This window comes from Crinia signifera, chromosome 19 (assembly GCF_055691185.1).
Source record: "Crinia signifera chromosome 19, ASM5569118v1, whole genome shotgun sequence".
In the NCBI taxonomy this organism is placed as follows: domain Eukaryota; kingdom Metazoa; phylum Chordata; class Amphibia; order Anura; family Myobatrachidae; genus Crinia; species Crinia signifera.
The window spans coordinates 100,638,294-100,652,692 of NC_139226.1; the positions used below are offsets into that span (position 1 = coordinate 100,638,294).

The window sequence follows — 14,399 nt, forward strand, 5'->3', positions numbered from 1 at the left end:
CTCCCTGAAATACCAGGGATCTCCCTCTCTCCCTCATTAGTCTAGCAATCTCCCTCATTTCACCTAGCCCACATTACACTGTTACATTTTTGGAGAAAAAAAGAATGAGAGATAAATACTGTACATTTACATTGTATCATCAGCGCCATTTCCCAGCACGTTACCAAGTACAGTAGCTCTTACTAACTGCTTTGGGGCTCATCTACATTTGGATATAAGTCATTTTAAAAGATTCCTCTCAGATGTAGCCGTACACACCCACGCTTCTAGGTGCCACGTTCACAATCTCTTTTCACAATCTCTCCATATATGGAACTAGACACGCCCTTTGGGAGGAGCATGACACACCCCCTCAATGGGGCACTGTGCAAAAAAATATATTACCAACTATAATCTCCCTGAAACTAGTTTTCAAAAGTAGACAAGCATGTCTGAGATACCTAACGACATTGACCACAATACACCATTACTTGTATTTATAATAATTTGATAACAATGACATAATAATGACACAGCAGTACTCACGCACCTGAAGACCGAAGTTTCTGAAGCTCTGTCAAAGGAAATAATATAATCTCTTCAAATACTGTTTTATCAGCTGAGGGAGAAGCATATGTATCAAGATGAACTTTTCCATCAAAGGTATGTAAATGATAGTGCTTTAGAGAGCTGGTATCCATCCTGACGCAGCAGAGTCTGTAGGGTACACACCAGGGCCACCCGCTTACGATGCACATCGTGAGCGGGTCGTCAGTGTCTCGTCCGACCTGCTCACGGTGACGCGGGGGGGCACGACCCGCTCACGATGTGCACCGTGAGCGGGTCCGATCCGATGGCGACCCGCACCCGGCTGTATGGTCGTCATTGAGATCCCACCTGCAGCAGGTAGGATCTCAATAACGACCGACCGACCCGCGGGACCGCGCATCGGATCGGTATCAGTCCACACCAGGACAGAAAAGGGCCCAATCACCACACAATCTACATCCAATTGGTCGGAATTGGTTCTAGATTGAGGGATCGGGCCCCAATAGTCCTGGTGTGTACCCCATAAAGGTGCCCACACACTAGAAAGATCTGCGATCGTAAGATGTAGAGTATACTGTCCTGTGTTTGGGGTGCGATCACCAGACATTTCCATGGGTTATTTCTCATTGAATATGTATTTGTACACATAGAAGCTGCTGCATAAATACATAAGGGGGGATTTACTAAGGTGGGAGTTCTTTTGAAGATGGGATGTTGCCCACAGGAACCAATCAGATTCTACTTCTCATTTATTTAGCACCTTCTAGAAGATAATAGATATAATCTGATTGGTTGCCAGAGGAGAAGTAGTATTAATGCACGTTATGTATTTAACAGTGGCGGTGTGTACAGAGTGACACATGATCATGCTACTGTATGTGCGATCCAATGCACTGTATGAGTGGTCAGTAGCACTGACCGTTCCGTCATCTGCAACTATCGATTTGAACAGCAGCCGGTGGCGTTGCCCCATCACCACAGCTACCGGTGCCGGGCTGTACAGGAGATCTTGCCATTATAGCGAGATCCCAGTAAGCTGTCCAGGCAGCGAGGCACAGCGCATTAGCACTAGGCTGGGGGGGGGGGGGGGGGTAGTTGCTAGGGATCAGCGGAGCAGGGCGTTTTCACTCCCTCTATCCGGCAGCGCTACTAATTCCTGCTTTGCCCAAGTGGGTATAATACATCTCCTCCCAAGTTGGATATGTTTGTAGATTTAAATATTTGTTTCCACACTATGGCCAGTATTCAATGCTCCCGATTCACCGTTTTTTTCGGCGAATCGGGCTGTTTTCACTCCTTGCAGTGAATCTTTTTCACTGAAAATCTGATTCACCCTATTCAGTGTTCACTGTTCGCCGAAAGCGAACAGCGAATGCCGACCAGTTCTCCGTTTCATGCTCGCTGCAAGTCGCTGGTGTATTTCAATGGGGTTTTCACTGAGTTTCGCCGAGAGTGTATTTAATGCTAGGATGGCGAATTGCTTTCTCCCTGATTTTTGCCATGATTCACCGTTTTGCATTTGACATCTTTTTAAGGTGAACTGGAATGTGATCTTTTAAAATAAAGGGGTTTTTTTTGGTGTCAATTTGGTGTGAATTTTTTTTCTGTGAAGGAGCATGCACTTTTTATTCATGTGCTTGAAGCACATTAATATATATTTAATTTTGATTTTTTTACATTTTTTTTCTACACATTCGCCAGCAGGGGTCTGGGAGCCGGGAGCCGCTCATTAAATATTCCTATATTCACTTCACACTGTTCCCGGCTTATTACGAGCGGGACCAGTGAAGCGGCTCCCTACCCCTATCCCCTGCCAGCTCTCCATCCTGTGGGGCAGCTTCTGCTGCCTGTGTCCCAGGAGCCCTCCTTCTCCCCCACAAATTCTGGGGCAGGCAGGGAGGCTTACATCTCCCTGCCTGCCGCCGTCCCCCAGCTACCTGAGGCATTTGCCGCAGGGGTTAAAATTCTATGTCAGAGGCATCGAGCCCCGGCATTGAATAGGGTGACAGGGAGGGGTGGCAGTGAATGCTGCAGCCCTCCGGAACCCTGTGAATGTGCAGCGAATCCTAAACAGGATTCGCTGCACATCGAGAAAAAAAGCATTGAATACTCCCCTTAGAGCCAAATGCACCAAGATTCAAAAAGTGACCAAATAGAGAGTGATAAACAACCAGACAATCAGCTTCCAACTGTCTTACAGGCTGGGTTTAAAATATGGCTGTTGGGAGCTGATTGGCTGGTTGTTTTTCACTCTCCATTTTATCACTTTTTGAAGTTTTATACATCTGGCCCTTAAACTGCCACTTCTTTCTACTGTGATGCCTTGGGGCATACCTATTAGAACAGCGGCCCACGGGCCGTATACGGCCCCCAGAGCCGGTTCTTGTGGCCCGCCCACCCGCCCGACGGCTGCACAGCAATGCTCATACAGGGGAAATCTCACAAGAGCTACCGACCTCTCGCGAGATTTCCCCTGTATGAGACTCCCTGCACAGCCGCCTGACCACACAGCCCGGCGACTTGTAACCTGCGGCAGCCGCCGGAGCGTGAGACGGCTGCCGCAGGACGATTTGTAAGTTGATTTTTTTTAAATGGCCCACGAGGCATAATGTCTCAATGAAAACGGCCCTCGGACCACAAAAGGTTCCCCACCCCTGTATTACAAGAATAGGTAACACCTGGATACATTCATTTTTCAGCATTAGGGGTGTTACGGACCTGCCTGATGAGGTCACCTGGTCATGGTAAGTGGGGCCACTCTTTGGGCAAAAAAATTGTGCTAAGAACCTCCCTGCTAAATTGTAGAGTTAATTATTAATGTTCTGATTATCAGCATAGTTAGTGTGTGCAACTGCATTTCCTTTTTTTCTGAGAGCCAATGCCAGGATCTGTGTCGCCTGGTGTAGATTTCCTGGCCCCGGCTGAGCAGCTTCGGCAGTCATTCTGAGTAAATCTTCTGCCATCATGACCAATGGACAAGATAGTAATACGATGCTGTTTTTTGGACACAGCCCTAAGATCACAGATGCATGTGTAGCATCCCAAACTTTTGCTGAGCTGCAGACACTGCAGGGGTTAATATAGTGAAATGTTTTGTTACAAAAGCCATGCAGCCATATCAATGAATGGGGGAGTTTATGACAAAAATCAGTTGGTCCAGTTTATTGGACAGGCAGGGAGATGAACAGGAAGTTTGAGAACAAAGGTCACAGGACAGGCTGTAGTTCTGTGTGAGTTGAGTGGAGGATGGAAGACACAAGGCTAGAAGTGTCCAGGACAGAGAAGCCCGTCTTGGGACCGTGGCATTATGCAGAGAGAGATCACGGTGTGAGGACAACAGTATTCAGAGGTCAGTGGAAGGAACAAGGGGTTGCCCTAGCTACAAGACGAAAGCTGTGTCTTTGGGAGTGAACTATCTGGGTGAGTGGAAGGAAACCATATGAGGAGTGAAAGGCCCCCAGTGATGAGTCCACGAGAGATCCTGTTTAGATAGACTGCAAAGAGCCCCCAGCGAATAAGGGGAGACCACACCAATAAGGAGACTCTTAGTAGGCTGTGGGGCACTACTGGTCCCAGGATACCTTGGTAATGTATTGCTGTCCCATCATTGTTTATGCTGCTGTTGCCATTGAAGCGAATGAGTGGAAATGCTATCCTGATGTAACCCATATGAATATTGTGCCGGAGAGAGGAGAAAAATAAATTACATGTGATTGCTGTGATAACCATTTTGTTGAATTTTGAATATACTTCTTATGGTTTGTGATGAGATGGCCTGCTGTTACCATTCTTACCTCAGCTCCCATACCCAACATGGGCCCTGGCCCAGGTATTACACATATAGGCAGTGGCATGTTTACAATAGGTGCAGTTTTGAGCATGACGTGTGATGCTGCACCCATTTTTTTAATACTTACCATCCGGAGTCCCACATTGATGGCAGCAGTGCTGCAAAAATCACTGGAAAAATGGCTGCTGCACCATTTTATGGGGTATCAGTGACCTCTACTGCTCAGACTCTATAGTTCTGTGTGGCTGCCAACAGAGAGGAGGGGCTCGTGGTGAGGAGGCAACACATGGGCCTTCTCCTCTCCTAAATCATCACTGTGTATAGGAGGCAGCGGCGTAACTATAGCACCGCAGCCCCCGCCACTGCGGGGGGCGCTGTGCATGTGGGGGCGCCGGGGGCTGCGGTGCTATAGTTACACCCCCCAATCCCCCGCAGACTTACCTATCTCGCTGGTCCCGGCGGCTCCGTTCTTCTGCTGAGGACCACCACAAAATGGCCACTCCCATACAGCACACAGTTCTCTGAAACTGTCTGCTGTATGGGGGCGGCCATTTTGTGGTGGTCCTCGAGTCAGCAGAAGAAGAACGGAGCCGCCGTGACCAGCGCGATAGGTAAGGCTGCAGGGGATTGGGGGGGGGGATTGGGGGTGCTTGGCGGGGGGGGGGGCGCCCAAAACTTGGTTACGCCACTGATAGGAGGCATCTTAAGGATTATTGTTTAATAAACATTGACAGTAATAGTCTTGAAATATTTTATTAGCATGTAACATCTGCTATCTGTTCCCAACTTCTGCTATATTTAAATGTATTTTTTCCCAGACCTAATCCTCTTTGTGAGCTGTGAAGAATATAACGGCCTCACAGTCAGTAAGGTCGCTCACAAACTTTCTTTTGAAAACATCACAGTGATCTATAATGAAGCCTTCTTCAGTCAGGGCGTTCCTTACATAGTCCTCATCGTAGTTGAAAACATGGAACCTTTCCTGCCCGATCATGATGTATGTTGTGTTTAAGTCACCTACTAATATCAGATGACCTCCTGGTTTTAGAAGTTTAGCAATTTTCCTCAGATTTCTGACGTAATCCTCTTGGTCTTTGCTGACCATATCCAGCAGCCAGATACTGATGACACAGTCTGCTGGCGGAAGCACCAACGGCTCTGTGAGATTTTCTTTTTGAAGGTCACATTTTACAATGTGATTTATTGCTGACTTCAGCCTTATTTCTTTCTCCTCCCATTGATCGCTGTAAAATACAAATATAATAAAGATCAGATGCGGAAGTGCAAAAATACAGCAAATGTTCCCATGATTTCTAAGGGCCAGTGGCGGTTTTTACCTATGGGTAAAATTCGCCACTGTGTGAAGCCAGATGCAGTCTGTGAGACTGGCAGTGACTTCCTATTGGATGTTCGACCTGTGAGTCACCCAAGGAAGTCCCATTTGGGGGGTGTTCCCTCCCTCCATGATGCCTCTTTATGTGCTTAAAAAATATTATATTAAAAAATGGGTTCTGCACATGTGCAGCACTGAAGAAGCTACTGCGCATGCGCCAGTCCCACAACGGGGATCAGGACCAGCAAATGGCAGCAGTGACCAGTAGCGGTGGCAGCTGGGGGGGGGGGGGGGGGCAGAGGTAAGAGCCACCACTGCTAATAGCCCCATTCTCATTTATCTATAATAATGGCAGCATCGGTGCGAGCAACACATTTTACTTCTTATTATAGTTGAGAGGTTGTGGATTTACCTTGGTAAGTGCATACAACTTTTTATTCAGAGAAGAGATAATTTAATCAGAGGCCCATTTATAAACATTATTTTTACTAAAATAATGTGAAAAGGAGTGTTTTCACACCCGTTTCACATTATTTTAGTACCACCTAAATACATTAAAGGAGTTTTGGAGTAGTTTCCATGAAAAACTGCTGCAACCCCTTTAATTTGCATTTTTATTTAGTAACCAGATCACATTTCCCATTCTTATAACAGGAAATCTTATCTGGATGAATTTAATTTAAAAAAATTGTGACAAAAAAACCTGCAGTGTGCTCTGTAATTTTCTATCTAAAGCTGGTGGTATTATCACAGGGCTCACTGCAGGTTTTTGTCCCATTTTTTTTTTTTAAATTGAATTCGTCCAGAACGCATTTCCTTTTATAAGAATGGGAAATGCGATCTGGTTACTAAATAAAATGTGAATGAAAGGGTTAATATATATCCGGTGTGGGGATCCAGCCAGTGTGATCAGTTATCAGCCACTGATTGTGGTCTGGTGAGGGTTGCCGGTCATCAAGGATTCCCTACTGCTCATGTGACCTCCAGTGCAGTAAAGTGAAGCTGCAAAATGGCAGCTCACTTTACAGCACAGCTGACAGTATTTCAAGACTTTCACAAATTCTTTTTTTTTTTTCATTTATTTATGGAAAAGGGGTTAGTGTGACGATGTACCCTTAGCCAGTGAAATGTTTGGACTGAAACTTAACTTATTTCCTTCTAATGCTGTAACATATGAGGTTGTGTGATTCCAATCAAATGCCCCAGTGCGGTTATGAAGCCATCTGGTCAGTTCCATAATACATTTTTCATTAAACCTCAGCACTTTAATGTCATTGAAATATTCACATGCTGAATAAAGATGATGAATTATTGGCCCAGCACTGATGTCAATCAACAGATCTCCCTTTATTTGACCTGCAGCAAAAGAGACAAATATATTGTAGAAAAATAGAATATGATGGCAGATAAGAACCTCTTGGCCCATCTATTCTGCCCCAAATGCATGTTAATGCACTAGGGTTCCTTTTTATTTGTTCAGAGCCAAATAACCTATCGATACATTTTAAGTGTGGTAGGAAACCGGAGTACCTGGAGGAAACCCATGCAAGCACATAAAGCTCCAGTTTCTGCTTAAATGTATTAGGGAAACACATTTAACCCAGATTTATGGGAGTGTCATACTGCACTATCTCCATGATGTTCCAATAGTGAATCATCTAACCTTTACCAAGATGGCTGCCGTTAGGTCTTCTGCATGCATGGCATCATCTTGCCATTATGTTTGAGTGCCACAGTCCTACACAGACATGTAGTACTTAGCTGCATTAGACCACCAATTTGTCCTTCTTCAGTCCATGAAAGGCTGACTCGCTGTAGAATTTACTTCAACTCCACTGCCTTTTAGTGGTACAGTGAGTGCAGCTATACAATCTGTGCACTGCTAGAAACACAAGCTCCTCTCTAAATCTATCTGTCTGGTGTGCCTTCAAATTCTTCTGCTGATTCAACATTTGTGTACAGTCTTGAAAAGTGATAAAGTGGAGAGGATAACTGCCAAACAATCAGTTCCTGCTATTTTTCAAAAATGGACTTTGACATGTAAGTTATAGGCCATCATTTGAAAGAGCTCTCCACGTGTTTCAACAGACAGCCGTTTCGCCTGGGCTTCTTCACTTAAGAAGCCTCAGACAAAACGACCGTCTGTTGAAAGCGCTCCCCCCGTGCATGGAGGGCCCCGCAGCACCACCCTGTCTTTCAGTCTAGAGACCTTCCAGGGACTAACTAAATTATTTGGTATGAGGTACCCATTCTTCCCCCTAGTTGTTTTCGAGGTATTTTTACCATATGATTACTCTCCCCTAGGAATTGTGTTGCCTATCTTGCTTTACTATAAGCACCTCTTTCTCAGCCATTTATCACTCACCTCTCATCAATACATATTTATGCACATGGGAGCCTATTTAATGGCAGAACAAAGGTTGCTTCTTCTACACTAATCTTTACTTTCTACACGGTACTCGCATCCTGATAACATAGGGAGACTAATTTGCACTGTCATTTCCACCCAGAGTACCTCCCCACGGGAAAGGGACAGCAGAAATCTCTTAATTTATATCCCCATTTCTAATATTAGACTCTCTTACTTGCAATAAATCTGAGTCCAACTCCGTGAACCATGGCAGCTGGTAGTGGTGGTCATGGTTGCTACTTGGATAAGAGACTACCTTGTATTTCACATGCAACCTGACAATCTCTGGAAGCAGCCATTATGTCATGAGATGGTATCCCCAAAAGACCAACACTCACCTCTTACAGAAGTCCTATGTGCCTGAAAAGGTTTCTTTAGGTCCTTTGTTCACCCAATATGGAACGTCTCCCACACAAGTTGTCTCAAAACATGTATTAAATGTATTCCATAAAATGGGTATCCATCAATAATACATACAAGATAATATCTTCATCATATGATGACATAATGGCTGCTTCCAGGGATTGTCAGGTTGCATGAGATATATGTGTCCAAGAAAGATCCCTTTATATGTAGATAGGCCTTTGGTCAAAGGTCAATTTCAAGGATCATGATCATCTGACATCAGTATCTACAGACTAATGTGAAAAATATGTGTTGCTCTCTCTTAAACTCAGCTTATACATGAGTATATACGGTATACATGTATGATGATATGTGCTGGCCAGCTCCACCCTGCAGTCTTTGGCTGCAGCCCAGCGGTGCACGGTCACTAGATCGATCAAAGGAAGATCAACATACATTAGGTTGACCAGAGCTGCTGAGAGGGGGGGAGCAGGTACTAATTACCTGGGCTCAAGCTAGCTGGAGGGGCCCAGAAGGGGCCCTGATCCAACCCCCTCCACCCCCCCCCTCCTTCCCCCTCTGGCCCTTCTAGGCAGCAACAGCACACACCTACAGCATGTGCATCTCACTGACAGTGTAAGAGCTCATGCTGAGCCTGCTGCCAGCACAGTACATGCTGTAGGTGTGTGCTGCTGCTGAGAGGGGGCGACACTAACACTCCCCCCTCAACTTTAAAGTGTTTTATCACCCCACTAAACATTTTTGGGGTGTGGTCTAATTGCGGGAGTGGCCACTTCTCCCTCAATTAGGCCATGCCCCAACATTTTACCAGGGCCCGACATACCTCTCGGCTGCCCTGAGGTTGACCACTGAAGGTTGACAGTCCTTAGGTCAACAACGTTAAAAGGTCGACATGGGCAAGGTCAACAGTCAAAAGGTCGACATGGGTGTTTCACGTTTTTATGAGCCGACATGTGCCGACAGGCAGTATTTCATGCTCTAACATCCACTAGGGCATGAAGGGAGAATAGAATAGTGTGCCAAGCATAGAAAGGCAGTGTGCCCGAAGCATATCGAGCGCAGTGAGCCATGCGAGGGGATGCAGTGTACCGATACGGTGTCCGTGTCAACACCAGGGTCAAAAACCCAGTGAAAACCCCATGTCGACCTTTTGACTGTCGACCTTCCTCATGTCGATCTAATGCTTGTGTCGACCAAATGACCCTGATGACCTAAACCCATGTTGACCATTTGAAGGTGTTGACCTAAGGCCTGTCGACTTTCAATGGTTGACCTAATACATGTCGGCCTTCCTTTGGTCGACCTTATGATCCCAACCCGCAGCCACCGCTGGTCAGAACTCAATATGACTAAGATACATCAGCAGTCTGTGCTGGGTAATTTGCAATGTGACACTTGCATAGTCTGTATACGGAGCTGAACATATACAGACTATGAAACCAACATTGTAGCACTTCATGTACAGATTCAGAGCCTCCGTTGTACACTGATATATAAGTGTCAGATATCAAATTATTAATAGACTCCATGTGCATCCTAGTCACATTGCGTTGCAACTAAGGCAGGGATGTGGTCGGCAGGTCGGTAATAAATAGTCACCTGAAAAGGGTCGACATACTTAAGGTCTACATGGTCAAAAGGTCAGCATGAGTTTCTCAAATTAAATTTCCAAAACAGGTGTTTTTTCATACTTTCCAAGAGGACATAGTATATATAATAGTGTGCCGTGCGCCAAGCGAGGGGAACATAACACTTATCTGGTCTCCATGTCGATGTAAGACAGCTAAAACATATAAAAAAAGTCAAAAATCACATCAACCTTTTCATGTTGACCTTTTCCATGTCAACCTATTGCTTGTGTCAATCTTTCAACCCTGTCAACCTAATCCATGTTGACCTTATTCATGTGTCGAGCTATAGACTGTCGACCGAAGAAAAAGTAGACGCCAACACTAGAAGATTCTCAGGAGACCTCACATTGGCCTGACTGCAGCAATATGTATGAACACATACAGTATATATCTGTCGTTCTAAAATTTTGCCAACACTAATTAACACCCGACTGGTCCTGGGAAAATTCTTCTGATGAAACAGCTGCACCTCCGATAGCAGAGAAACGCGTCAAGAGACAGGTTATTGCACTACTTTTATTCTGAGCGCCCTGCCCCCCTGACCTGTGTGCCAATCACCCGCTGCACTCGGACGAACTGCTGTTAGTACAAGATAGGTGACGGATAACGCAATCATAGGCTGGCAGCTCACTGGCAACTGCGTTTGATCATCGGCAGTCCATCAACAGGCGACGGAGGTAATTAAGACCTGCATTACCGGCCTCACTCTGTATGAGCCTGGTCACTTCAATCCACAAAGTTTAGGCGCTCTCTTATGTAAATGATTAGGAAAACTCTCCCAAAGTCTCTCACATTGGGCCTTATTTTGGTTCATTCTTTCTGACAAAATCCTTCTTAGATGGACAAAACCATGTGCACTGCAGGGGGCAGATGTAACATGTGCAGAGAGAATTAGATTTGGGTGAGTAATTTTGTTTCTGTGCAGGGAAAATACTGACTGCTTTATTTTTACACTGCAATATAGATCTCACTTTGAAGTAAAACCCCACCCAAATCTAATTCTCTCTGCACAAGTTACATCTGCCCCCCTGCAGTGCACATGGTTTTGCCCATCTAAGAAGGATTTTGTCAGAAAGAATGAACCAAAATAAGGGCCATTATGATTCTCACATGCTATTGCATTTGCCCAATTGTATCAAGTAACTAAACTATGGGCAGTATTCAATGCAGTGGCGAGTGGCCAGCGAGGGCGTTAAATGGCACAGAAAACCATAGATCCTCGCTGTTTAACCCCCGCACCGGCCGCTCACTCTATTCAATGTTCCAGGGTAATCCTTGCTGGACAGCGAGGATTCCTCCAAACAGCGAGGCTTATGGCTAATGCAGGGAGCCCGCTACATTAGCCGCGAGTCTCGCTGCTTCTGCCGCCGCATACGCCCATTTCTCCTCGCTCCATTTTCAGAATCGCGTATGTGCGAGCGCGCGGGGGGGGGGGTTCCCCGTTGAATACTGACCGGGCTAGCGGTGACAGAAAGCAGGCAGCCCTGCTCGCTGTCACCGCTGGCCCCCGGCATTGAATACACCCCTATGTGTTTAGTTACTCCACCTCAAAAATAAATAATTCAATCTTAAATTCCAATATGGTGTACATACCAGCACTGAAAGCATAGTGACATTTCTCCATAGGAAATCTTTGTGCTTCATCTTCAAAGCTCTCTCCTGGCTTATCAGAAAAATACGTTTCCAGAATAGCTCTTGAATCAGTTTCATGTAAATGATATAGTTTATGGGAGACAGAATCCATCTTGCAATATTGTGTCGCAGATCAGTCTCATGAATTTACTCAAATCATTCGGGAATTCTGATTAGATTAAATGGGATCCACCTATTTATAGTCATCATTAGAAATATCAACAGGAACACAAATAGTACAGTATCACAAGATGTATCATTTTCGTGCCATATAACTGTCATGGGAAAGCAGGTGATTGCATTATAATATAAGAAATTGATAATGGAAAATGAATAACCACACTCACTTTTATAGTGTATAGTAATATAACCTGCTTGAAATAATACTGGTTTAGGCAGAAATAGGGTTATCATTATACTTCTGTTTGGAGACTTGTTTATTATGAACTGTTTCATTATAATAACTTATACACAATTAAAAGTGACCGCTGTGTTGGGAATTGATCATTGTTATTTATTTAAAGTATCACATCCAGAAGTACTGCACCAAAAAGATAATGTGACTCTTAAAAAAGTTTGGGTCTAAAATTGACTTTGAGAAGTATCCATATTGAGTGAAACTCTTACACTATGGGCGGGATGCACTCCGCACATCCGCACCCCCACTTGCCGCACATCGCCGGCTACAGCAGAGGTAATTATTGCATATTTCCTAACATATGCGATAATTATTGCAAAGGACAGCTCTTGTGATAAGAGCTGTCCTTTGCAATGGGGCCGGCGTTGCGCATCGGGTCCCGGCGGCTCCCTCCCTTACCCGGACGGATGCTGCTGCGGACGGACTCTCCTCCTCCCTGCACCCGGAAGAGGATGCACAGTGCAGGGAGGAGGAGGTCACTGGTCTGGGCAGCACAGCTCTGTGCTGCGTTGACAAAGATGAGAGGGGGGTCAGTTTCGAGGCAGCGGGGGTCTGTGCAGAGTGGCATGAATGGTGTTGAGAAGTCTATAGGCTTCTATGGGGTATTGCCAGCTTTTGCTGATGATTCCCCCCGCAGTAAAAACCCACCATGCAGGTTTTCGTGCATATCAAAATGTAGTAGGGGGTCAGTACCCCTGGGCCCCCCTCTATCTAGGGCCACCCTGTGGGCAAAAATGTTATGAGTGGGGTAGTGCTGCAGCTCACCTATCTGCCGATGTGTGGTCGATGAAGAGGTCAGAGGCTGAGAGGCTTGTGCTGAGCTGATTGCTGGAGCTCATCACATGCTTCTCAGGCCCATGGATGACAGCAGCAGCCTCGTCATGGGAGGGTTTTCATCAGAGGCAGAGCTGATGTCAGGTCTCCTACAGAGTAAGGTACAGATGGATCCCCCCTGCAGTTACCCATTTACCATTGATCTTTTAACCTGAGCCCTTTATGAGCACTTCTCCATCAGAGCTTTCAGATTGCCTGTTGTACATTCTAGATCCTGCAAGATATCTAATACCAGCAGATTTGTACATACTCTCCCATGTAATTATTCCCTATTTTTCAGACCACCTCCAGTTGAAGACCACTTCTATTATGGGTATCTGATATTCCAGGTGCCCTGAATAGCACACTTACTCATGGAGTTTACATGTACCCTCCCAGCAACTTTGGAGTTTACATGTACTCTCTTATCGCAATGTTCCTACCTTTGCTTTATAACATGTCCGTACATTTGAACTTGCCCCCTAGTCTATTTGAACTAGTCAGTGACATTATACATATGTAGGATCTACATGCAAGGCTTTGCTGCTAATATTGTCATTTGCTTGTATCTGCTATTTTAGTGACTCTATGGTCTGTAAGTTTTATACTGCCTTTACTCTGTGTTCTCCCATGCAGGTTGTGGCCAGTAGTGACAAGAGGGAGAAGGCTTAATCTGGCCCTGATATCATCCAGGGGCATAACTGTGAAGTTATCAGACTCACTGTAAGGCTGTAATTATTATATTTTATTAGGTGTAGTGATTAATGTACTTTTTTAGTCCGTCTGTACCCTCTTATTCTCCATAGATGTTTCTATCACCCAAATCTGTGTGTATTTCCAGAACCATAGTATTAGACTGTATGTTGCCCAAATATGGTCGGACAGGAAATACCCAGGAAAGAATTCACCAAAAGGTTATGTCCAATTACCATACTATTGTTCCTGCTATCACAGGAGGGTGATAGCTGAGGGACAATCTTCACAGGGGGTGATCAGCACATAACGCAATCAGCTGGTTATTGTTCGTTGTATTGATACTCCCTTGCATATCTCTGGTCACTAGCAGACTTACTGGAACCGAACCCAGCAGGGGGGGGCAGCAGCAGTAGCTGGGAGGGGGATATACCTGACTCTTGAATACATCAATCAAGATCCACTGCAAGCCCACTTTTGGTTTGTGCACCGTGGGAATTTAGAAGTTTTTAAAATGACTTGCACACAAGCCAGGGGGGAGATTTTTTGGACTGTCCTAGACTAAGAGGTTGTACTCTGTCTAGGTATCGTATGGACTTATCTGCTATCACTGCTGTGTGGAGGAGTGATAGTTTTGTGCTTTGGAACTGCTGCTACAAGGTATCGTGTGGACTTATCTGCTATCACTGCTGTGTGGAGGAGTGATAGTTTTGTGCTTTGGAACTGCTGCTACAAGGTATCGTGTGGACTTATCTACTATCACTGCTGTGTGGAGGAGTGATAGT

General features: G+C 45.3%; 2 protein-coding genes across 2 annotated transcripts in view; one reads left to right on the forward strand and one right to left on the reverse strand.

The window, feature by feature from the left end:
• Positions 1-3,649: 3,649 nt before the first annotated feature.
• LOC146041973 (indolethylamine N-methyltransferase-like) overlaps positions 3,650-14,399 on the forward strand; it is a 91,169-nt gene continuing 80,419 nt past the window's right edge. Inside the window, exon 1 of the mRNA XM_083161861.1 lies at positions 3,650-3,877. The gene's annotated coding sequence lies outside the window, so the exon portion shown is untranslated. The remainder of the gene's footprint in view (positions 3,878-14,399) is intronic.
• Positions 5,072-11,802, reverse strand: LOC146041968 (indolethylamine N-methyltransferase-like). The gene is made up of 3 exons (XM_083161847.1): positions 11,652-11,802; positions 6,800-7,007; positions 5,072-5,562 (listed from the first exon to the last, which is right to left on the reverse strand). Exons 1-3 carry the CDS (start codon positions 11,800-11,802, stop codon positions 5,139-5,141), a joined length of 783 nt encoding a protein of 260 aa, XP_083017973.1. The 3' UTR covers positions 5,072-5,138.

What these genes read in the sequence shown, in the direction of transcription:
- LOC146041968 (XM_083161847.1), bottom strand. Translation starts at nt 11,802, where the DNA reads ATGGATTCTGTCTCCCATAAACTATATCATTTACATGAAACTGATTCA. An exon ending in TCACTATGCTTTCAGTGCTG is followed by an intron (nt 7,008 to 11,651) that starts GTATGTACACCA and finishes CTTTTGCTGCAG; the next exon opens with GTCAAATAAAGGGAGATCTG. An exon ending in ACAGCATTAGAAGGAAATAA is followed by an intron (nt 5,563 to 6,799) that starts GTTAAGTTTCAG and finishes TGTATTTTACAG; the next exon opens with CGATCAATGGGAGGAGAAAG.